Source organism: Tympanuchus pallidicinctus, unplaced genomic scaffold (genome assembly GCF_026119805.1).
Source record: "Tympanuchus pallidicinctus isolate F22 unplaced genomic scaffold, pur_lepc_1.0 scaffold3, whole genome shotgun sequence".
NCBI classification, from domain to species: domain Eukaryota; kingdom Metazoa; phylum Chordata; class Aves; order Galliformes; family Phasianidae; genus Tympanuchus; species Tympanuchus pallidicinctus.
In genome coordinates, this window is record NW_026294747.1 from 26,227,183 (window position 1) to 26,252,034 (window position 24,852).

The 24,852-nt window shown below is 39.7% G+C and overlaps 1 protein-coding gene across 5 annotated transcripts in view; it reads right to left on the bottom strand.

The window, feature by feature from the left end:
* Positions 1 to 2,993: 2,993 nt before the first annotated feature.
* Positions 2,994 to 24,852, bottom strand: part of SIPA1L1 (signal induced proliferation associated 1 like 1) — a 190,097-nt gene continuing 168,238 nt past the window's right edge. For 4 of the 5 annotated variants that reach the window (XM_052693648.1, XM_052693647.1, XM_052693649.1 and 1 more), the window contains 9 exons: positions 24,161 to 24,279; positions 21,304 to 21,743; positions 15,695 to 15,934; positions 14,515 to 14,680; positions 10,950 to 11,193; positions 8,589 to 8,735; positions 6,408 to 6,522; positions 5,842 to 5,923; positions 2,994 to 5,064 (listed from right to left, as the gene is read on the bottom strand). In XM_052693648.1, the coding sequence (XP_052549608.1) occupies positions 4,921 to 5,064; positions 5,842 to 5,923; positions 6,408 to 6,522; positions 8,589 to 8,735; positions 10,950 to 11,193; positions 14,515 to 14,680; positions 15,695 to 15,934; positions 21,304 to 21,743; positions 24,161 to 24,279 (1,697 nt within the window). In that variant the 3' untranslated portion in view covers positions 2,994 to 4,920. The remainder of the gene's footprint in view (positions 5,065 to 5,841; positions 5,924 to 6,407; positions 6,523 to 8,588; positions 8,736 to 10,949; positions 11,194 to 14,514; positions 14,681 to 15,694; positions 15,935 to 21,303; positions 21,744 to 24,160; positions 24,280 to 24,852) is intronic. The other variant, XM_052693651.1, reaches the window with a different exon arrangement.

The following is a 24,852-nucleotide window of genomic DNA, read 5'->3' on the forward strand; positions in this document are numbered from 1 at the left end:
GTAGGTGCCCCTTGAACAGGTACAGAAAATATTTCCTTTATTTTGGCTTTCCAGTTAGCGTAATGCAGTTATTAGCTCTATGTAAAGCTGGGAGACCGATGGGAAACAGAAGAGGAAAGGCTGTCCCCCTCTTCTTCTATTCCACATGAAAATAAATACAATATTTAGCAATCCCAGAAGCTAAGGGATCTTGGATCCTGGAACTATTGCTTTGATTAACCACAAAAGTGGTTAACCACAAAACGGGTAATACTTCCTAGTTTTAAGCAGAAATTAAGTTCTTAAAAAATATTGGTTACTTAATGTCACTTCATGTTAATCTTTTTAACTGAAAAAATCATAAGGTGCTCTCTTGTACTGTTATGGTGCAAATTGACATCAGGAATGCAAATTAATCCAATTAAAAAAAAAAAAAAAAAGAAGAAGAAAAGAATCATCCAGCATTTTCTGACATAAGAATGAAAACATTCGTTGTTCAACTATGTACAGCTATATGTATTTCAGTAATATATTGTAATTGCAATACAAAGAGACATGTTTGGTTGCAAGTATCACTCTTTGGTGCTATATCTGAGAATGAATACATCCTTACACTCATCAATACAGCAAGTTATTTAAGAAGTGTATATGCAGAACCCAAGAAAAACCCTTCCAACAGTGGGTCTCTGTGCCTCCAACAACATTCAACTCCTTAAATAAGCTGCAGTTCAATCAAGCACAAGTACTGAGTGGGGGACATCAGCTGAGAGAACTAGCTGGAAAGTCAGGGCAGAACTCTGGAATCAAAGCTGGTTTCAGCGCTGCTTTCAGGCCAAGATGGCTGTGAGGGAATCGCAGCCCTCAGGCTGCCAGCAGCACTGCAAGGATTGCAGCAGCACAGCGGCCTACCGATGTGAGGCACTTGCTGGGGAGAGCAGCACTCATCAGATGTCTGCTGCTCGTCTTGAAAAATGCAACCTCTTCAACTGAATGTTTCAGGCGCTCTGCAAACAATGTTAAAGACGGCTTCACCTGCATTTATGTTCTCTCACTGTTACGATCAGGTGCGGTGGGTCAGGGAGGAAATGAACTGAAGCGTCCCCAGGCCTCAGTCTGTGCAGAGCGGTGCAGTGCGGAAGCATGGGACGCTGTGCTGAGCTCTGCAGGCACAGCCACAACCCACAAGTGACGAAGCGCCAGGTGAGCACCTGCTTCTGCTGCACGTTATCTCCGGCGCACGGCTCTCTGGGCACGGCACAGCCTGTTCCTCCCATGCAGGCGAGTTATCAGCTGAGCTCCCAGCTCCTGCTAAGCAAACTCAGCCTGGGACATAAGATGCAAAGAAGATGCAGATTGGCCTTGACAGTCTTTAGCCTTGCTTCTAGCCAATGCTGAAACCCCTGCAAGGGAAAGTGGCTGTTGCTGAAGAGCTCTGAAGTAAATATTTCTATTTCTACTTCTCTTCCTCACCAGCTTCATCTCACCAACAGCACAGCAAGGATTTCCTCACCATAGCTTAGAGCTGAGGGTCTTCACAACCTCCTCATCTTGCTCCAGCCCATTAGGAACCACCTCAGCAAAGCCTGAGCCTGACATAAGAGTAGCAGTGGGGGAGGGACAGCATCCCCTCTCACCCAGGGAACCCAAATTTAGGTGCCATGCGGGCTGTAAACAGCCCCTGCCCCTATTCCCTGCTGTCTTGCAGCAGAGCGAGTTGCTCACATACAGGGCTGTCACCACAATGGGGTGTCTGCTAGGAGACAGCAGAACGCCTTGGAGGAGGATTTGTTAACCACTGGGAGATGAGAGAAAGATTATATAAAGGTCTTTATAAAACAAATCAGCCCCCACACCGTGCCTGGTTTCATGGGGAAAATTTGCTGTGCCCTTTCCCACAAAGGGAAAAGCTGAGGAAAAAAAGGCTGTCTCACAATGCCTATTCAGCAGGTCTGGAACACATCTCAGCTTTCTGTAGAAAGCACAGTGCAATACAGTGCAACATCACACTTCTGGAGGAGTAAAGCCTCAGTGTACCACGTTTCATCGCACAGTGCACCTCCCCTACACCCACAGCTGACCACCCCGTATCCTTCCACCATCCTCTCCTCTCAGTCCCACATCCTGCATGCCCCAGCTCACCTCACAACAGCTCTACACCTTCTGACCCCATACCCACACCTGCTTCACTGCTCTTCTGGCAGAACCCATCACCCAGGGTGCAGAAAAGGAGGGCAGCCGCTGCTCCACGCTGCTCCCACATCCCCCTGCCCAGGCAGCAGCTGCCCCAGGCTGCAGATGTCTGCAAGTCAGGGTGTGCCGGTGCTCAGCCCGACCTACCCTGCAAGGTGAAGCGTGGGAACCACCAGTGTACATTACTTATGGCTATGGGCAGGGCAGCTCTTCCACCTGCAGGAATCCAGCTCTGCTTTTTTTTTCCGTTGTTGTGCAGAACACTCATTCACTTGGCTGAGAAACGTCACTTAAAAACACATTCAAGATAATTCCCTGGGTCAAAGAATAAGATCTGGAAAACAAAACAAAGGAAATACCTGGCTTCCCTAGACCTGATGTTCAGTGCTTACAGATTTGGCTCCCGGATGCTGAAAGCTGAGTGATCCCCCAACCAGGTGTGCAGGGCTGGCTTCACCTAAACTGGCTTCCATTTCCATAAATACTAGAATCTTGAGAAGTAATGAATCATTAAAAACAAAAAACCCTGCCCATCCTTTATTCGCCTGGTGAAGACCAAGGACCTGTTACAGGCTACAAAACTCAGCTATACAGACAAAGGCAAATGGGGGAAGAATTTGTGCAGTAACGTGAGCAAAACCAGTAGACAAAGTGTGCATGTACATAACCAAATAAAGGCCTGTCAGGGGATAAAAAGGAAAAACTAGACAACAAAACCCTTCCATTCCCAAGCACTCAGTTAAGAGGTACAAGAAGGAAGCAGGAAGAAATGAGTACTCCGGAAAGTTCTGAACAACAAACCCAACAAAATCAGAAGAAAATGGTTTAGAAGAGCCTTTAAAATGAGTTTTATTGTCAGAATTTTACAAGTAGCCTTCAGTGGCATCATACAAGAAGAACTCTGTTGCAAAACTCTAATAAATAGTCTGCCCCAAGTCCCAAAATATTTTTTGAAATAAAATAAAACCCAAACTTAAAAATAAAAGAGAATAAAAGCAAGACTTCAGGATGCTCAGAGATGTTAGCAATATTTCCCATTTACAAATTATATCAGGCATTATATAAATCTCCTTCATACAAGTCATTAAAAAACCCAAGACATTCTAAACCTTTACAAAAGCACTCCAGAAATAGTTCCAAAGAGATCCATTTCCATGACAAAACATTAGAGAAGAACTCCATGGGGATTAGCATCAGAAATGAAGTTTGAGGTTGGAGTGTAGTGTGCACTTGTGTGGAGCAAAATTAAAGAGTATGAAAAGGGGATTTGAAAAGAGCGTGGAAGTTTCTGTGACAAGCCTATGCCCAATGATTTTATCCTGTCTAACAATGTGGTAAAGGGCAGGGAGGTCTGTTCTTGCAGTTCACTCCAAATTTGCTGCACCTTGTGCAAGGCAAATTTGTTAAGGTAGTGACTGTGTACTCAGAATGGAACAGAAAAGGTTTCTCAGCACACTGCACAGCTCAATGATTGTGCAAACTGCAGCGCCTACACCTAAAAGGTATTTTCTGGAGAGGTAATATGTTGTGGCAAGTCGGCTCTTCCTTCAAAGAACGTGAAATTAACTTTCCTGACATGAGGCAGTTTGGGAAATCTCACGCTAGACAGCTTCACTGGGAACTGGGGATTTCAGAGCTCCTATCCTATCCCAGCACTTAGGAAAAATGTACTTCTCTAATTTCACCTTTACGTATTCCTCCACTCGTGGCCACAAAGGATTTAAAGACCTCCCGTGTCACTGAACAAAAGCTTAGCGAACATTTCTCAGATCTGCAGTGATTTGAGAAGAGTGCAGAAATGAAACGGGAGGGCTGGTGCACAGAGATGGCTTACGTGGATTTTCATGGAAATGTTTTGGGGTGTGTAGAGGAAATCTTAATCTCTTTACAACTTCAGCCTAAGTCTTCTGCACATACGACAGTAACAGACTCCCCTGGAAGGGCTGGGAACGATCCATAAGCGGTACAGCAGCAGTGCCTGGTATCTCAGCCTGCCCAATACGGTACCAATCACAGCATGCCTCGTTTTGCTGTTTGTAAAGTCACTTGCAGCCATCGCTTCCACAGGAAACAAAGGCTGCCAGAAATGCTAATGCAACAGATGTGTGATAACGTGCCTCACCCACGGCTCAGGTCTCTCATCTCTCTCCAGGTGTTGTGATGCTGGTTGTACTGTACCTACACTACAGACACGCTCTCTGTAACGTATGGGAAGGTAGCACTAGCAATCAAGCACAAACTGCTAAGGAGACACCTAAAACATTGCATTACATCCCCTTGTCTGTGGCATACTTCAGAAAACAATGTAAGAAAAGCAGTAAAATAAACATTTCTTTCTAATTTTCTAGATGTCATAATATTTGCCAAAGCTGCAAGGAAAAGCAGATTACCTGAAACAGAGAGAAAGGAGATAATGGAACCAGAGGCAGATGGAGCAGCAAGCCCCACTCTGCCTCCAAATCGCTTTGTACGTAACAGATAAAGAAACAATGTGCAAAAAATAGACATTCACATTTTAGCAGTTAAACTTTTATTTTACCTCTTTAAAATTATTTACTTTGTTTTTCTACAAAAGGCAGACATTGATTGTTGATCTGCAATTGTTCGGAGTGCGCGCAGAGATGCAAAAAAGGGTTACTGGAGGATGGAGGACGGGGAAGTGCTCTGACTATACTTTCACATGTCATGATTAAGGTGGCATTAAAGCTTAAGTCCCAGGATTAATACAGATAGTTTCCCCGTACGCTGCTCTCAGTTCATATCAATTGTGTTGAAAACCCACTCGGTGAATTTCTTCAGCTTCTCAGTCGCATTCTGGGATTCCTCCTGTAACCGCAAGTTGTCTTCCCGCAAATGTTGCACTTCAGCCTGAAGATTGGCTTTGTCCTCTTTTTCCTTGGGCATGAAGAAAAACACAGATCTTAGTGATAATTCCGAAGCATGCTTCCTAACTACATGAAGGGGCAGGAATTTCAGCGAGCACGAGACTCACACTGTGCAAAGATTTTATGTGCAGTAATAGACAGTCATATTTAAGGTGGATTTGTTATGTTTCATTCCTCACTTTTTGCTTGAACTGTCAAGGTTTGTCTATTAGCAAATTCAAATAGCAGAGAGCTGCAGCTGCCTCTCCAAGTGGTGAAATGAAATCAGTCATGCCCTGCTCTGTATGAACAAAATATGGAACTGCAGATGGCTAATTAAATAAAGGATAGGACACATTTCGGCAAATATTTCCCTAGCTAAAAGATTTTTCACCCAACCATGGCAGATCTTTCTTGGACCAAGCAGGTAGTAACATAACACTAAAAGTCTTCACAGTAGAAATTACATGGTTCAGTAACAGTCTCACTCTTCAGCACTGGCAGGATATATTTACACAGCAGTATGTATTTACATGGACTAACAGTCACCTGAGTTAGGAGTGTAGGTACTCAGAATCACTCTCCTAATTTAAGCAGAGGAGTCAGATGCCTACAGTTTAGGCACTGCACCCTCATCTTGCATAATTGGAAGCACAGCCAAAGAAAAGTAGTAAAAAAAAAAATGTCATTTTCTCACAAAAAGACTGTCACAGGCTCAGGCACGGCAAAGCAGAATTACGTGGTAATTAGTATCACCTATCAGAACCAAATATATGCCTTACAGGTTTTCTGCAGCTCAAAAATGTACCTTCCTTAAATCCTCTTGCAGCATCTTCAGCAAACCTTCAAGTTGGTCCACTTTAGAGGCGAGAGTTGGAGGAGATTCTTTACTATTGGAAGTAGGAAACAAGAATAAGTGCTCACAGATTTTACCATCTTCACATAGGGCATCTAGCAGCCTTCTCTGTACCAAGCAGCTCTGTGTAAGTGTACTCCCAGGTATGTCATGAATTCACACAACCAAGAAAAAATACCTAACACAGCACATGGAACATGTGCAGCATATTATCGAGGAGAACAAACTCAACCCATGATTAAGTGCTGCCATCCCATCACACAGTTTATCTCAACTTCTGCTCATTACACCCGCTTTGAGTTACCACAGCTTTGGACAGCTTCAGATACACACCTCAGACAAGAAGGAACCTGCAAAAAGGTTCAGCTGTACTTACAGCTCTTCTGTTTTCACTTCCCAACATCATGAGAACTTATAAAGAGTTCTACAAAGGCTAGAAAGTTTCCAGACAAAGGTATTTGTGCTCCTTCCCTCAGTTTGTAACAGAGGATGCGTGTTCATGTGGTGTACTTGCTTACCCTGTATAAGGCTTTATCTGTGCAGTAAGCTGGTCCTCAGCCTGATCACCACTGGAGGCAGCGCTCACAGGCCTGTGGTTTTCATCCGTAACAGCAAAGAATGAAGCTCGCTGAACTGAAAAGGCACACACAGAGATCAGCAATGACACCACAGTAATGAAGATTTGTTCAAGCACCGTGCAATAGCTACACTACAAGATCTCAGGGCAATCCAAGAAGTCTGTCTCAAGACTACAGACACGCTCTCTGTAACGTATGGGAAGGTAGCACTAGCAATCAAGCACAAATTGCTAAGGAGACACCTAAAACGCTGCATTACATCCCCTTGTCTGTGGCATACTCCAAAAAACAATGTAAGAAAAGTAAAGCTCACTCTGCATAACTTATATGTGAAAAATAAACAGACCACTGTCATTTTCAGAAGCAAGGTTTTTCTCCTTATGCCTTATTATAAAATCTTTTCAGATTGAAATGTGAAATCCCTTTCCTGCCTTATATCTGTATATTTTTTTGTCCTATAACTGCTCCCTTGCTGTGTTTTAACACATCTCTAAATCACTACCATGTGGTGTGACTGCAGCCAGCAACTGCCCTTGCCCCTGGATTTCCTAGCACAAACAGAAATGTGAACACTTTTTAGCTTAATAAATTAACACCTCTCTCCCTCCCCAGCTGTTGATCTCACACTGGAAAGAGAAATTTATTTTTTTTTGTGCTTAGCGAATTTTTATTGTGTGCTTTTACCAAGGCTAATATTAACAGGCACTGGTACGATTGAGTGATTCCTGTTCCTTTCTTTTTCCCTTTGACATAAGGGTTACAGGAATCCAAGTAGATTTTGTTCCAGCTGGTTGCAGGTATCGCTAGTTACACCTCTAAGGGCTTGTGCGAAAGACATCAACCATGCAGAAGAGAGTGCACAGGACTGATTAGTGCTTGTCAGCCCCTGGTGGCACCTAGCAGAGACTATGGACTAAGATTATATAGACTACAGACAGCTACTCCCTCTCCATGTCAAATCTTGAATATGTTTTTATACTGGTGAGATAAGGTTGCCAGCAAACACATTACCCCAGCTCTTCTTGTTCTGAGTGTCAGCCTGTTACCTTCACCACACTGTTCACACTTCTAAAGAGAAATGCAAACGAGCCTGGGGTCTACAGAAAAGAGGAATTTAGGTTGATGAGGGCAGTGAAATCTAAGGAGAAATTAAGAAAGGAGATCTTTTGAACAGAAACTGACACAGTCCAGTGTATTAAAACTTGAGTTTCACCCCTATGTTGTTGTGAACACGGCAACAGAGTAGAGCACAAATGATGTCTTGAATGCTAACTTATGCATACACTACCTTAATGGTGTGTCTGACTACTAGCAGAGAACAGACAAGAAAACAAGTTATCCCACAGCATTCTCCAGCCATGCAGAGTAAAGTTCTAATGATTCAAGATCAGTGAAAACACTCTCATGAAGGTGGGTCAGCATTTGTACAAAGATTAGCAAAAGGTACTTCTGTTTAATGCACCTAGAAGAACATTCCAGATTATAACAACTCCCTTTGGGCAGAACAGTGTTTCATTTTAAATTCAAATACATCTAGGCAGCTTACAGTTCTCTTAAGTTTTACTAAGGGTCAAGGAGGTGGAAAGTGCTATAGGATGAAAGGACATCTATGTGCAGTCTATGTATTTGGAGTATGTGGAGGCATACAGAAGGGCAAAATCTATATACCAACAAGACACATTTCCCAAATTACCTTGAGAACTGCACTTCAGCTGCACTACAGAAACTTCTTGCTCATGCAGTAAGCAAACAATCATTAATATGCTCATATGCTTTCTTATTCTGCTCTTTGACTCAACCTTACACTTGCAACAAATGTTTTTCTTAGCTGTAATGTCTGGAATTGCTTTACATGACATGAAAAACAGCCAGTTTCACAGATATTTGGCCAAACTGCAGCACAACGAAAGGAAGTGAGCATGAAGAAATGACACTTTATACGTGCAAACAAAGTTCTGGGCTGCTAAGCCTTGAGTCGCTGTTTTAAAAGAGCTAAATGCTCACACCAACAAAGCCAACAAAATTAAGGGTCAAACACCTCCCCCCTTCCAAAAGAAAAACAGTCCTTTATGAAGCACGCAGAAAGATCAGCTTTCTAAGTATTATGTTCTGAAAATTTACCTTCAAAGGCTTTGGCAGCATCTACCAGGTTTGACCAGTCCAGATCAGAGGCAGAATCAGGCAATGGCATAAGACCAGGGTCTGGCATGGGCTGCCGTCTTTGCTCCTGGATATCTGTGAGGGAGCTGTCAGAGGCAGAAAACTCTCCTAGAGTAGAGTAACGTAGAATAAAAGGTAAGCTTCATAAAAAACAAAATAACCAAAAAAACCCAAACCAAAACAGAGTTCCTTTCCTAATACTAAAGTATCTCCTTTTCATTTTGGCGGAAGATATCATTTCTAGATCTAAACAACTCAACAGAACATTTGATCAACCATAGTTAACCAGTCAGAGCATGTTATATTTTCAGAGATTGTGCCTCTCACCAGAACATTAAACTCCTTCTGAATCTGCTCAAATCTTTACAGTTTACCACTTAAACAGTCAACTTCCATCTCCTCTCAGTACTGAGGTGGGGGCAGTACTCTTCTACCCAATGATTCCCGCCTTTGCACAAGTTGAAGGAACTTTGGAGGGTGCTGCAGCTTGCTGGGGCTTCTCCACTCCCTGGTACCTATCTGCTGCTCTAAAAAGTACAAGATTGTGGTTTTCCTTCTTCATCTTCTATTTACAATATTCTAAGCCAGTGGGAGCAGACTTAGGCAAACCAAAACATCTCAGAACAAGATAACTCTGAAAAATACCCAAGCTCATCCATGAGTTGGTATATGGCCTGCTACAGAGAAACAACAACAACAACATACGTATGGGCCAGCTTGAAAAAAGATAAAGAAATAAAGTTCCTGTAATTTTTGTGTAATCTTTTGCCTAAAAAGTGGAATATTTAAATTATTGCCACTAGTGAGAGAAAGAGCAAACCCTGAACACGCAATTAATTACCTGTTATATTTCTATTTGCTGGCCAGTGAATCAATAAGTACAGAATGCCTGGTCAGTTAGCACACCTGCAAGCTCAGAAGCAGCAACAGCCTGCTTCCTCATGCCCTGGGCTTGGTGAAGCATAAAGGAAGTTGCAACAAATGTCTTTGTTATTGAGATCTTTGAATTAAAATAACTCTGAATAACTTGAAGCCAACAAATACTAGAGGCATTAAATACCCAGTACTACTTAATCCTTCCTCTGAGCAAAGGCAAGTGGGGAGGGGGAAGGGAAGACAATTCATGTGTCACTCAACCAGCCAGGCTTTTATCATGCAGGCCTACATCTCACAGAAGATGTCTTATTTTGTTGGCAAAAGTACAAAGATTATGTGCTAGAAGGAGTAATCATTTCACTGTGGACAAGAATATGACAGTGAGAGAAGGTTTTTCAATTTAGAAAATACAGACATCTGAATGAAGAGAGTCCACATGCTGCCTTCCTCTTCTACTCAGATGGCATCATTAATCTTCTGACCCCAAACTCTCAGAAGCTAAGTCTATCAGTCAGTTATGCATGCAACCAAGTCCACAAAGTCATTTTAGCACATATAAAAAGAAGAACCGAAAAGAGTTTGGCTTCCTAACATGCTGTATGGAAACAACAGTACAGACAGTGCTTAGTGCCTACTGTAATGAGTTGAATTTATTGACAGTCTTGCACTGAAACATGAAAATGTGAATAAATCTGAAAAGCCCTTAAAAAAAAAAAAAAAAACACTGCAGAATCGCTTAGTGCACATTTAGTTATAAGATACAACAGGAATCTGTGAATTTCCCATTCTCACCAGCTGAGAAATTCAAATACAGTAACACAACTTATCCCAAAATCTTGTTGGGACTTTTCAGTAGACTGATGGGGGGAATTGAGTGCTTTCTTGACAACAGTTTAACAAGTCACTTCCTTGAAGAACTGCTAATGTGACCAAAGGTAAGTCAAATCCTGTAAGATGAACAGCCAAGTGAGAGGAACTGAAAAATAGTTGGCATAATAAAAGCTGTTTCTAGTATAGTCATACATTCAGAAGTCCACCAGCATTTATATGCTTTCATACCAGTATTTCCCTAAAAGCATTTTCTTCCCACAATCCCACTCTAAAGTAACTACCATCTGAAGTTGTCATTGGTAGATAACCAAGCATACATTATTCACCCATTGGTTCAATTCATTCTGATGACAAGAAAATGGTGAAAGTTTACAGCCAGTGAGGCAATTATTGTGCTCCTTCCACAAGGATCACTACATGACTAGCTAGCCATGCAACCTCATACCCACTGAAGCGAGGAAAAAAATTCTGTATGTTTTGTATTTTCAGGCAGGTGTGACTTGACTCTTCATTTCAGCAAAATCAAGACAGAACTACTAATGGCTGTAACAAACCACTTTCCTTGACATAATTACGATGGATTTCTTTGAAAATAGGAAAATCAGAAACACTTACCGTGTAGTGATTTCATTCCCAAAGTATACGATGGTCTCCGTAGTGGCAGCGATTTTGGGAGAGAAGGGTATGTGCTGGTGAACAGGACATCATTTGGCATGGCTTGGTCCAAGAGCGAGGCCCGCGAGGCGAAGAAGTGGTCTCTTTGACCACTGTAAATACTCTCATCTGACAAAGTCCTTTGCAAGGCACGCCTTGTGGTAGGAGTGCTGGGAAAGGGAGACTGACAGGACAGAGTGTGTGACTATACATTCATGGAAAAAAAAAAAAGAAGAAATAAAAATAAAAAATCAATACAGAAAATTCTGAAATGTACAAAGTGATTTTTTAAGACTTTTTCTTTTAATGAGAAAGCAAATGTTAGCATCATTTTGTTTTGATTTTTTTTTTTTTTCCTCAACGTGGAAGGAGAAAATAAAGGAATCTGCTTTGAGGGAGATTATAACTAGATAACAAATTAGGTCTTTTTCAATCTGTTTTACAATTCTGCTTTTAAGTATTCTTCCAGATTTCACTAAGGAGTAAATCTCAGCCTCCCTCATGAATTCTAGAGCTCTCATGTAGCAAAGATTATGTTTGCAGAAACAAACCAAATGCTGCATAAATGAGCCCTCATTGTACCTGGGGAGGCTGCTTTCCTGCACGCAGAGCACCAACAAACACCGACTAATTAAAAGTCTCATCTTATTGAACAACCAGGAACAACACTACCACTTCAGTTCTTTAGAATTACTTGAAAGAAAATTAAATGAGTCACCTCATGAGAGAACTCGAATCTCACTCCCTTCATAATCCCAGCTTCCTCCAAGCTTGGCACACAAGGAAGCAATGCTGCGGTTAGTCTGAAGCTACATGCTCACTGGCCAGTGCTAGTAAGCTGCTTTCAAACAATGCATACCATTCCCACCAGTCCAGACACCGATCTTCAACTCTACCAGCCACAAATGTTCATGAAACCTGTGGCAATGTAACCACCTCTGAGACACAACATTTTTTATGGTTTGCTTGAAATTCGGTCCAAAGGCTTTCATGGAGAGATGGCAACCCGAGAAAAAGACCTTGCCACCCTCATCTGCTCTGTAAACATGTTTGAACAAGACAGGAAAGAATTCAATTTCTGGAAAGTGTGATTAAACATTATAAAGCATTACTCATCTGCATAGAAAAACAGTTCTCTCCTCAGAAAAAGGGAAAAAAATGTTAAACAGACGGTACTCTATTCCTGTGATCAAAACCCACACTACAAGTGGGAGAAGAACATGGAGAAAGGACTATTGGTACTGTACCATGAAAAATGATCTGCCAGATTTTTTTTGTCAAAGCATTCCAAATTTTAATGTTGGAAGTCTGCTGTAGGTTTTGCTTTTCGTGGATTAAGGATTAGAACAGCTAAGATTACTTTCAAAAACTTGCTATTGTGAAAGACAAGAAAGGAAAGAAGTCACGTCCCATGCCAGCTTTGTTAGGTAAACCTCTCCCTTCTGCACTGCCTCCTGTAGGACAGAACTCATGGCCACGCCAGTAGGAACCTTGCATATGCAATTAATGCTACAAAAATGACAACTTCTGGCACACAGCTGTCACTGCATTATGCTGGGGATCAAGCTGGTTTTTTTTTTGTCTGAAATTGAAAAACTCCATCAGCAGGTGCACATCACGATTTGTTAAAAACTCCCAGCGTTTGCTCTGAAGATGCAAACAAATAGAAAGAGCTGTTACGTCATATACTTGAGGGTCCTATAGTTAACATAGTGCTAAGGAATTCAAACTCCACCAGAGAATTAGGAGCTGGAACCAACAATTAATACCAGACCTTAAGATTAAAAGTTTGCACAGGTATAAACAACTGAAGGAGTTAGAAAATAGAGGTAATAGAGTTAGGAGAGAGGAAAAAGAAGGGTGACTTATCTGAGAAGACACAATGCATTAGGAGTAGGTAAGGAGATGAGAAAGACTGGGTAGGACAGTAAAACAACCCAAAATCATAGCCTAGAACAAATTCTACTAGAATACAAAACAGTCAGCAGAAATGGGGGAGATTTTCAGCCTTTGTGCAGTGAACACATGAGAGGCATTATCATACTTTTCCTTGTTGTTTTTTTTTTTGTTTTGTTTTTCCCCTCCAACTGTCAACATTTTCTCAGAGCAACAATTTTTTTGTAAGATGAAATATAAATCCTGCAGTGGGCAGAAATGACAGTTTAAAACACAGAACATTTTATTTATTGGTGTGATAGTCTTGGTAATCTGCTGAAATTTATCAAAAGCACAACCTCAGTTAACATATTTGTTACTGTTATGAAGAAATTAGAATTAAGGTAAGAATGGATTCATTCAACGCAAAGCAAAAAAATAATAAAATTTGGAATGTTCATACTTTTTGTAGTGCCTCTATAGGCCTCTTTTATAGGTCACCTCTTTGAACAGAAGGGAATTTCTTGGAATGACAATAATCAGCTTGCTCAAAAACAACTAACGGGATGAGCCTGTGGCTCACTCAACACGTAGAACTATCACAAATCTAAGAGAAAGTTATTTTACTTTGACTTCATCTAACCTGCCCTGAATATAACATCTGAAATAGTATGTCTATAGAATCCAGAACTTTAAAGTTTTACTGAGCCATTTTGGACTTTTGCTAGCAGATAAAGAAGGTGCAAGCTCTCTCTTCTGCATAGTTGCTGTGGAAACGATCTAGGCAAGTGAGCTGTGATGCACTGACTCTACATACATGGAAACTGTAGAAATCAAGAGATTCTCTTCAAAATGATGGATTCTTAAAATAAATTCTTAAAAATATACACTTTATGATTATTATACACAAATACCAAACACCTCAGGAAATGTTTGCACAACTATTCTATATAAATATTTAAGTTAGAGGAGCATTCTTGGCCCTTCTTAAGGAACAGGATTAGAGAAGTGGGAAAGCACACATATTGCAAGGAGTTTCAGTACTGTCAACAAGTTGCAGTTTAGTGCTGCAATTAGAGAAGAGCAATTCAAACGCACAAGACAACATCACAAGATTGCTCATATGCCAACAGTCCTAAATGTTCTTTGCAATTAAGTACACAGTTGAATATTGCAGTGACTGGAAGAATGCAGCTATTCCCTAAATGTTTTCCTCTCGCAAGAACAGTCTGTGACAAATAGATTGCTTTCCGTCGATGACAATTCAGACGTCTCGTGTTTCATTTTCTTATTATGGGTGAGAATGGGAGAGATCCTATTTGAGAAACTCAGAAGCCATTAATGCAAAGTACTGAGCAGAGAACACTTCAGTTTCTGCTGCCTTGAAAGCACTCAGCATTTTGTACACAGATATCTTAGAGCTTCACAGAATTCGTCTATTTCCAAACTGTGACACCTTTTCCTGTATCAGTGATGTGTCCAGGCAGTGATGAATTTCCTCATCAAATTCCCCTGAAGTACAGCTTTACAAATTTGTGTTTTGCGTCAACAGAATTATGACTTGAATCAAAATAGGATGTGTGCATTGCTCTTAAGCTATTCTCAGATTTCACTCAGCTGTGACAACAAATATCCAGACTTGTCAACATACCTTGAAATTCTTTTGGGATTCAGGTGTTGGACTATCAAGATCTATCAGCTTCTTCAAGTCTTCTTCAACAGTGGACTTTGATGCTCGTTTTGGTGATGCTCGCAGATCTCTTGCTGATGCACGCAGCCGGGGGTGGGCCATTTCGTTGCCATCACTCTGGTGACGTCTTAAATGAAATGGAACAGACACATTCAGGTCTCAAAGCCCTGGGGCAGGAGGCATGGATGAAACAAGAATTATAGCATCCTCAAAAAGAAAGAGCATAGGTAGAGGGCATGAAAGGAGAAAGGAGTTTCCCTAATACAGCAGAGCCTCATCTTAATGAATACCTGTTGAAGCAATCAATTACTGACATACGTTGAAGTTATTGTGACACATTTTCTCAACAAGGGACCAAATCTGCTAAAATAATCCATATTTTGCACAAAACGAAAAAGAATATATTTCTTAAGTCAGTGGCAACATATCAGCAAGATCCTTTAAACTTTTCTCTCTCCCTTTTTACTGCAACTTTCACAAAATTCCATCTCATTTTGATAATCAGTTACTGGCATCATCTTGGAATTCTGCACTGACTCAGTGGAAGTCAAGAAAGGATAAACAAAGGATAGATTTTGAAGTGGGCTTTCCAAATCACTTGCTTTCAAACTCAAGTTAGACTTAAAGAAACAGTATTTTCACTAGAAAGTTGCTTCTCTGTTTCTGTTCTGAAAGAGCTGGCTGAATATTGTAACACTGCTTTAAGCCAGTTAGACAGCATGCTGGGAGCAACGTGGAGAGCCACAGAGCTAATACACACCGTGCACAGTACTACTACATGAGTGAGAGGCTTAGGAAAGAACTCAGCCTCTACCTTAAGAAGATTTTTAATATTTGCTGAAATAACATTTTGAGTCTCTTTCAAGAAGTCCCAAGGAAAGATAAGCTTTAATAGAAGTGAAACCCATACTGTGCAGCAAAAATAATAATTTTTAAAAGCATCTTATCAGGGAATAAGATTAGCTAACTATCAAATATTTAAGCCCAGTTGCAGAACTCATTAGGAGACTAAGTTCTACTGTAGAATAAGCATTCTATTAGATAGCCTTGAGCTTTTTTAGACAGAGAAATGTCACACATTTTAATGCTTCCATACAATTAAACCCAATAACCAAAGAAGAGAATTAAAAATCATTCTTACTTTCTTGTATCCATAAACCCCACTGAGTTTATCGTCCCTTCAGGCTTTTTCCATCCGATCAGATACTTGCTGGTAGCACCCTGGCGAGGGTAGAAAGTCCTAGGACCAGATGAGGAGGAAGAGGAGGAGGAGAAAGAAGGTGCAAGCTGGGGAGAAGTAGCAGAATGAAGCTCTTCTTTAGGTGAGCTTCTGGCACTGGTGAAAACAACCGGGCTGGCAGAGTGTCGTGAGCTCATGGTACTGGGAGAGAAACATAAAGACAAAATTTGCCTCTAATGTGCATATACGCATTTGCAAAGAAAAATTCGGAGCACATGATGTTGCACTTATCAATAGTAAGTAAAGAAGCAAAATCGATTCAGCCTCCTCAAGGCTCTACTACCAACATTTTATTGAAAGTGCCTCATACAGTCACAAAAAGTTTTGTTACCTCTAAGGAAACAACATATCAAGCTGCCCCACTCCCTCCTTTACAAATAAGAAACCTAAGGTTCGTTGTGAATAGCAGCTTTAAAGTAACACATGACATTGTAACTGAATTTGAAACAAGAACCCAAGTCCAACTTCTTGCTAGAATTCCTGGCTGTGGAACAAAACATATTGCTAAGGAAGTTAAGCAACAGGGAATGCCCCCCTTTGAGACTCCACAACAACAAGCCTAGGAGATACCCATATATCTTTCAAAAGAGAGGTTCCTGGATTTTGCCTAAAAAGCAGTTACTGTTAAAAAAAAAAAAAAAAAAAAAAAAAAAAAAAGAGAGAGAGAGACTTAGTAAAATTACTCAGTTGGCATATGCCACAATTTGTCTAGGTGACTAACTGCAACTTATCACTGGAAGGAGGTGATAGTGGGGGGTTTTAAATAGGAGCTATTCTTCAGATAGGATGGTATTAAAACCTTATGCAATTTGCACAATATCAGGAGCACTAGTGCTTAAAGCAATATTTACTTTAACAATCTTAAAAGGTCAGGCATTTCTAGTGATAAAGCAAAGCTTTGTATACATCCACAGTACTGAAACAGTATTAAATATGTATAAACCAGTTTTCCACCAGTTCTCCTCACAACTTAGTCACATTTTTGTCCATGTATCCAACATTGCAAAGAGGAATTATAAACAGACGGCCCTGTGGTAAAGAATAGTTTCTGACTGAGAAACAAAACGTTAGCTGGGAGGCTGAATAAAGTCACTGAATAATTGCCCATTCTTAGCTTAATAGAAGATTCTTCAGTGCTGTTTTTGTGTCATGATAAAATAATCCATTCTTATGTCTGTCTGCTAATGAAAAAGAGAAAATATTTAAGTTACATTAATATTGCTACCTGGAAAAATAATCTCACTTGCATTCAACCTTACAGAAATAGGTTAGATAACCTATGCCAATTGTCTGGCTCCTGTTGTAGCCAATGGAGAGGGAAATACCCTTGCAGGTAATCCTCCTCACCTTCAACCAGTTGTCTCAGCTAGGGAGAATTATACTTTCCAGTTTTTCCTCTCTACTGACAACAGATGGCATCTGAAGTCACCTTCAACTACATCTTTCTCCTTCAGATGGAAGAAGTGAGGACCCAACAGCTAAGGAATGTGGATTTAGCAAGCACTGATGGCAGGCCTCCCACCTCAAACAGCACTGCCTGCTGTTGCCCACACTCTCACCTAGTGTACATGAGGATGGCAATGCATATTAGAGGGGAGATGCATCTCCTTGCATGTACACAAATCAGATGATAATAATACAGATTTTATTTTCATTTTTTCTCCCTCATCTGTACCTTTGGAAGACCTTCATAAAAGATGGCAGACTAGGAAAGCAAAGGAAGAGATATTTCTGTCCATCAATCCCATACATTTGGTTGCTGCACACCATGGCCTTTATTTACAACACAAGTAAACAATTTATAGCAAGAATAACAGGGAAAAATAGGAGCTAGAGGAAGAGGCAGTAAATTTCTTTTCATTCCTCCTTCTGTTTTCAATACTGAAAAGAGAACTCCTACATATGCTGAGCAAAACAGCCCATCTGTGAGGCATCACCACTGCAAAATTAAAACAGCAAGATTTGTGGAAGATGTACATCTTTGAAGAAAAAAGGTTGGTTGTTTTTTTTTTTTTGGTTTGTATTTTTAATTTTAATGCTTATCCCCTTCTAGAGGCATCCAAGAATTGGCGAAGTTGCCTCAGCATAGAAAAAAAAAGTTAACACTTAAATACTTTAATCTTACTGGGTCAATCTCAAGGAAGTGTTATTTGTGAGAAAAAAATATTGATAAAAAGTATTAATAAGTTGGTAGTGCTGATCTTAATATTTCTATGTAGAGAACACAAAAAATGATATTCAATATGTTTCACATGAAATGCATAGAGATATAACTTAAATATATAAGTGTATGTATATATGAAATGTGCACATATTTAATAATCGTATTATATATCATCCTGCATATAAATACTGTATATTATAGCACTATTGGTTAAATATTATAATGCATGTCATGCACAACACATGACAACAGCAGTCTGGTGGATGAGCAAGAAAATTAGCATATAGTTTTTAATATACTTTTCTTTAAAGTGAGTAGAATATTCTGAGCTGTGGTTTTACAACATAATATTTTGGGATGATACACAGCTTCAGGAACTACATGCAGAACTGTGAAAATGCCTGCAGTTTTCTTCATACAAACAAAGGCAAGTCAACAGCATACTGACAGAGATACACTTGTTAACTGGGAGCATTTTTGGAGAGCAAAAGGCTTTGGAAAAACCCTAGGATAAATTGGAGCTGAAGCTTTATGGTATGGATACTGTAACAGACAGCTGGACCAGCTTACTTAGGTTTGGAAGGAATTCAGCCTCAGTCCCAGGACAGAGAGACAAGAGCCTTTTGACACTGATGGTCTCTCACCTCCCAGCTGAAGTACAGAGACAAGAAGGATTAGATCAGGGAATATTTCAGAGACCGCATGACAATCTGCAACAATTTCAGTTGAGTCTTTCATAAAAGTAAAATACTATTTAATCATTTTGGACTAAATATATTAAAAATATTATAATCAAAATATATTGGATTAGAAATATCCATAATTTCAGTTTTGCTAAAAGGGACGTAAGAAACCACCCATTTTAGGTGGAAATGAAAGTTTGATTTATTTATTTTTTCCTAGGGAATTAATGCCATCAGCACATATGGCTTCATTTAATGACATTCAGCTGTAATGATTCTGTATAATTACTGGCCTACATAATGCAGTTCTCCTGGGATGCTATGAGAAATACGCACAATCATCAGGAAGGAGTTTGAGCATGGGGGTGGAGAAGTAAGAACCTAGCCAAAAGCTCTGCTGTAAAAGTTAATCACTATAATTTACATTTTGCCACGAGTTCTCAGGTACAAGTTCTTTTACGTACCACCAAATGATCATAACACTAATTGTTGCTCCTGTCTTCTATAGACACAAACACTCTAATTTGTGGCTATTTTCTTTTCTTTTGTCACTGAGTTCTTTTCAGGGCCAAAATTCCTTCTCTTGTCAGAAACCCAACTCTAAAGATGTCACAGGTGTTCAGGTATGAACGAGGCAAAAAGTGTGAGAAGCAGCAAAGGATAACAATTTAGAAGCTGACAGAGAGACAACAATTAACGCTTCTCATTTTTCACCAAAAGCAGCCTTCTCAGGATCATCCTTCATTCTCCTTCTCCTTGAAGCAGGCAGCAGTGGCTACACTTGGAAGTGCCGGGTTAGCAAGCCCCTGCCTGCTCTTTGCCATGCCCTTGCTGCCCATCTACCCAGGTCAGCCAGCTGACAGTTGCACCCAGGGTCTCCTCAGATCAGCACTGCTGTTTAGTGTGTAACCATCAACTGAGGACTCCATGAGAAACGAAACAGAAGCTAGTCAGCCCAGACTGTGCCTTTGTTTTATTGTAAGGCATCAAACGTATTTTCTCATCTTCACGTCAGTCTGTCCTTGTCTCCACCAGAATAAACAGTATGGATGCAGTGCTTGCAGCATAGGTATCATGTCCCACATACTCTACAAATTGCTACAACCTCTCTTCTTTGTGAAGAGCTGATCTTTAAATGAACAAGAAATTTCATTTTATTTAGCTTGAAAAAAAACATGTAGAAGACTACTTCAGTGTCACTGCACAAACACCAATTAGATTAGACTAAGTCAACCAGAGAAAACATCATGTTTTTAGAAGACAAAGATAAGAGCTGGAAGAGTGAAGACATGCATGTTGCTGCTGCTAGTTACATTCAGACAAGTACTGTGGGACACTTGATAAATTCTAATGAACATCAAAAAGAAATACATATAAACATGCATGTCTTAAAATAAAACTTATAACACTGTAGATAACCACCACAGGATTTTTCTTCCAAGAAAGGGGAAAGTGGTAAGATTGCCTAAATTCTATGTAAATTGCCTTCCATAGTATTTACTATAGATTTGCTCAAATCCTTCATGCACACGTAGCTGTCGGAAACACCTGTCTCAAAGACTTGGATAGAATAACATGAGCTTTACTGCCAAAAACAGTCAACCAAAAAGAGACAGAAAACCAGAGTGGGACCACCACTAATAGATAATTACTAAGAATCACCATGACGAAGTACATGGAGCCAGTTCATTACACTGCAATCTCAATAACAAACTCCATTTGCAGCTATTATACGAGGAACTGTTAAACTGTCTGATAAACACCTATCCTTGCCTAAATGTAGCTTTGCTCAAAATGAACAGCAAATAATGCTTCAAGATTTCATCCTTAAGAATAAAAATGCAATAGTCAGTCTCTGTAAAAGCAACAGATATTTATGATCATGCACTTTCCTAAAATAGCCATTTCTTCCTTTTCATACAACATCAAGTATTTTTGAAAATGTACCCTGAATATTTCTTGGAAATGGGTTAGAAAAATGGTCTAAAATATTGTCTGTCTCTAGCAACTCGAATGAACTCATAAAGAGGGTATCTTGCATCTAAGATGTTTGGGTGCTTTATACCCATACTTGGTGTATCCAATTTTAAAAATTGCAAAACTAATGGAAAGAGGGGATATGACAGCAACGTGCCACACCCGCAGCTTGCTTCAGAATGAGATTAAAATCTACATGCTAGCACTCTCAAGCAACTTGCTCTCAGTACTGATCATAATGACTATAAGCAGAATCCTAAACAAAAAATTTAAAAAAAAAAAAAAAAAGCAGAAGACATCTGAAACACAGACTTGCAAGACTGAAAAAAAAGAAATTCAGAATAAATTGTGCATTACTAAAAGGTACTGATCTAATTTGTATGCCAACTGCAGATCTCGCAAAATATTTCGTACAAACACATCAGGCACTCATCTGTCTTGTTTAATAGCAGTAGTATGGAATATGTTGTCAAAGAAATTAGTGTTAGATATAGCAGCAGACACAAAGACTAAAAATGTCTTAATTTATAAACGTTCTGCACAGTAAGATCTCTCAAAACTCTGGTCAACAGACTGGTCAAATAGAAGCTTCAACTTAAACAACTGCTGCTCACTTTTATCAGGCTAGAGAACGAGAACATGAAAATGAGTGTGGAAGTGTCAATCACATAAGCAGTGAACATTACCTTGTATGTGAAACAGCATCACTAAGACTATAAGCACTGTTCTCCCTTGTTAGAGGACTGGAGGCTGGTTGACTCTTGCTGTGAATATCCAGACTCAGTGAAGACTCAGCTTTTCGGTCAATGTGGCTCTCTTTTTCCAATGTCCTGTCTGCAATGGAGACCACTTCACTGGAGCTGTGCCACAGTGGTGTCACTTTTTCCTTTGTTAGCCCTGTTCGGGGAGATGTTGCTGCTCCCAGAGAAGCCGTGCTGCCATGGCTAGGTCCATAGGAAGTGGTATCTATGCCGCTATCAGCCGAAGTCCCCTGAAGATAGTTGTAGCTGTTCAGCTCTGACTCAGTGCGCTCTCCACTGTCATACCACTTCTCATCACTGTGAGCACTGGAGGCATTGCTGGAGAGAGTATTGCTGCTGGAATGGCTGGAGTAGTGGCTGTCAGACTACAGAAGAAACAACAGTAAAAAAAATCCCAAATATGTAGGTTTACTTCATAATTATGGCAATGGAAGAAGAGTAGTAAAGGGTTAAAGTTCCCACTGTACAGTAGAAATTTCTCTGCCTTCAGGCACTGGATAGATACAATCAGGAGACTCTAGAGCTCTGGAAACTCATTCTAACCCAGTGACTATTGCTCTGTTCTCAGAGCACATAAGATGCTTTCACAGGGATGTGGAAGCCATGTTTCAGCCATGCAGGGAAAAACGGAGTAGTTCATAATTTTGTCATAAAATACTTCACATTGTTTTTTTTTCAAGTATAATTCTACTCAGGCCCAACCAACGAAACTGACAAAGCTGTGTACACTTTGATTTGTTTTGTAACTACTGTAATTAAAGATATTCTAATTTTTACAGTCTAATGTTTTAGAACATGATAGATAATCCACATTATTTCAACAATACAATTGCATAACAAAAAACTAAGACAGGGAAAAACAACTATTGCTCTTCCAATCCCTTTGCAGTAGGTAGGTTTACTTCCTTCTCAGCAGGACCATCCTTTGCAAAGGACTACTGAAATGCCATTTAACTATTTGTAAGTTGTTTTCCAAAAGGCAGAACTGCAAGAAAAGCAGCTTTGGTTCAATGACTTGAAATTGCCCCATCTGGACATGGCACTTTCTGGCTGGGTTGTGGGTTCTGCTCTTGGTTACAGCCAACTGTTATGAAAAAAGTGAATTCCAATGATGTCCACAGTTCCATAGTGGGCATCAGCGGAATATCCCACTACAGAAGGAATTTCTTGCTATACTCATATCTTCTTAGTAGCTCACCTTTCAAGTATTTATATTCCTCTCTATTTCTTAGTTTTATTTCCCATTCAAAGAACACATCGAAGTTCTGATCATCTAAACAACCAGACTGAAAAACTTGTTTTTCCATTATGAAATGGACTTATTTGGTGACGAGATGGCCCCGAAATAACAGAAGAGACAGAAAGGACATTTAGAACCACCCTTTCTATTTTGCCTACTTGCAGAATTTTACCAAAGAGAAATGGGCATATAGAACATCAAAGATTAGATACTGTTTCTACTCTCACTGGAAAAGAGGGAAGAAAGAGAATGGATTGATAACCAGAGGAGGAAATCTCAGTATCCACATTGCTTATTATAATACATCAAGAACTGACAGAAAAACAGGAAGAATATTAAGTTGATCTAGTTATCTCCAATTAATGTTACTGCTCTTCATTAGTAACTGTATCACTCCCTTCATCCATCTGTCTACATAATAAAGATTTACAATAACAAAGACTAAACGAGAAGAATGCAAGCATCAGTAAATCCAGTGTTATATTTTGCACACAAGCTAATGAGGTAGCTATCACATTATTATGTGGTCAAATGAATCACGCAGAAAACAAGTCAATCTAAATACAAAAACTCCTAAGAATAGGAAGACAGGTGTTTTGTTTGTTTTAAAATAATGAGGGCATGTTGTTCTGAATTAATAATCTAAAAGAAAGCACTGCAAATTGCATTCAAAGATGAATGCTGGTAGGCAGAAGTAAATAATAAGAACTAACGAAAGATCTAAATAAATGCAATTCCTAGTTTGAGTGTAATCAGTCAGCACAACTCTGTATTTTAGCTGATCATAAAGATGATCATCTGGCATAACAAACAGCAGATTACAGAGTATTTTCTTTCTTTGGTTCTAGGGACTTAATTTTCAAGATATTCCTAATTCATGAATATTACTGCAGTTAATCTGTCTTTATGTATATAAATCAGGAAGTGCCAGTCTCCAAAACAAAGCGCACACTTAACTATTGAAGCAGAAAGGTAGAATTTGCCATTTAGAAATTAAATATAAATAGGAGACTTCTCAGGCAGATTCTAGTGGGCCTTTCAAAAGAACTCTTTCAACAGTGTGCAAGATTGATTATGGAAAGGAATTAATAGTTACAGCAGATGAGGAAAGTGAAGGAAATTTAAAGAAAAGCAAGACTTGTAGTCCGTTTCATAGAAGCAGCTTTCTGAATTTTGCAACACACCATGTATTTGTCAACTTCATGTCTCCCATGCGAAGCCTAGGAATAGCTTTGTAAACTCCCATAAATCCTCTCCTTATCACAAGATAACAGACAAAAAAGTGCTGTTCATCTGTCAACAAAACTTTATTAACTAATAAATATTTTAGTATGCCCTGGGCAGTTTCTGTGAGGTTCAGGAAGTAACATCTGCTTCATCGCTTCCTCCAAAGTTTAACAGAAATCAGGGCTTGAGGATTTCTTTTTCTTTTCCATTCGTCTTCAACTGACATTCTAAATATAGTTTTGAACAATATACTTGGTATGAAGAGCTTTTGAAACGAGCAAAATATTAAATAATCCCTTTTTCAGAATAACTTACATGACCCTGCTTATTTGGAGATAAGTGAACCACAGGATCCTGCCTCATCAGTCTTCCACTGGGACTCTCTCTGAAGGATGGCAGTACTTTTGATACTGCTGGCAGATGACATGTTGGTTCTGCAATACAGCATACAACAATGTACTGAAAAGCCTATGCAGCACAAGAAATAAGAAAACATGCACTCTGATTTCACAGTGCAATTTTTCCCACTGCTACCATTAGCTAAAGACTTTGAAAACCAAAGTGAAATTCATTCCACATAAAAACTATACAAGAGACAAAGCACGGGCAAGAAACCGAGGGCCCATTTTTGCCTAGCATAAATCAGCAAGACTTCATGAAAAAATGCAAAAACTTGGCTATCTTCTAAAACAACTTGAGCAGTGCCACACTCTCCTTGCCCAATAGCAATATTTCAGAATATTAAAACAGAAGATATTCATATTCACAGTGTATTGGCATTGTACATCATTATGCATGTTGCCTGAGGATAGGATTAGAAGAAAATTATGAAGATTGCATTTCTTTACATGGTATTACTCTATGCAAGGCAGGACAACAGCAAAAGTCTAAAGTGACTGCTGAAATTCATATGTTTTTCTCCAACAGAACTACTACAAATTTCCTGTCAAAGTTAAGGTGAACTAAGTAAATATTTTCTAGCTGCAGAAATAGCAAAATTTGTTGAA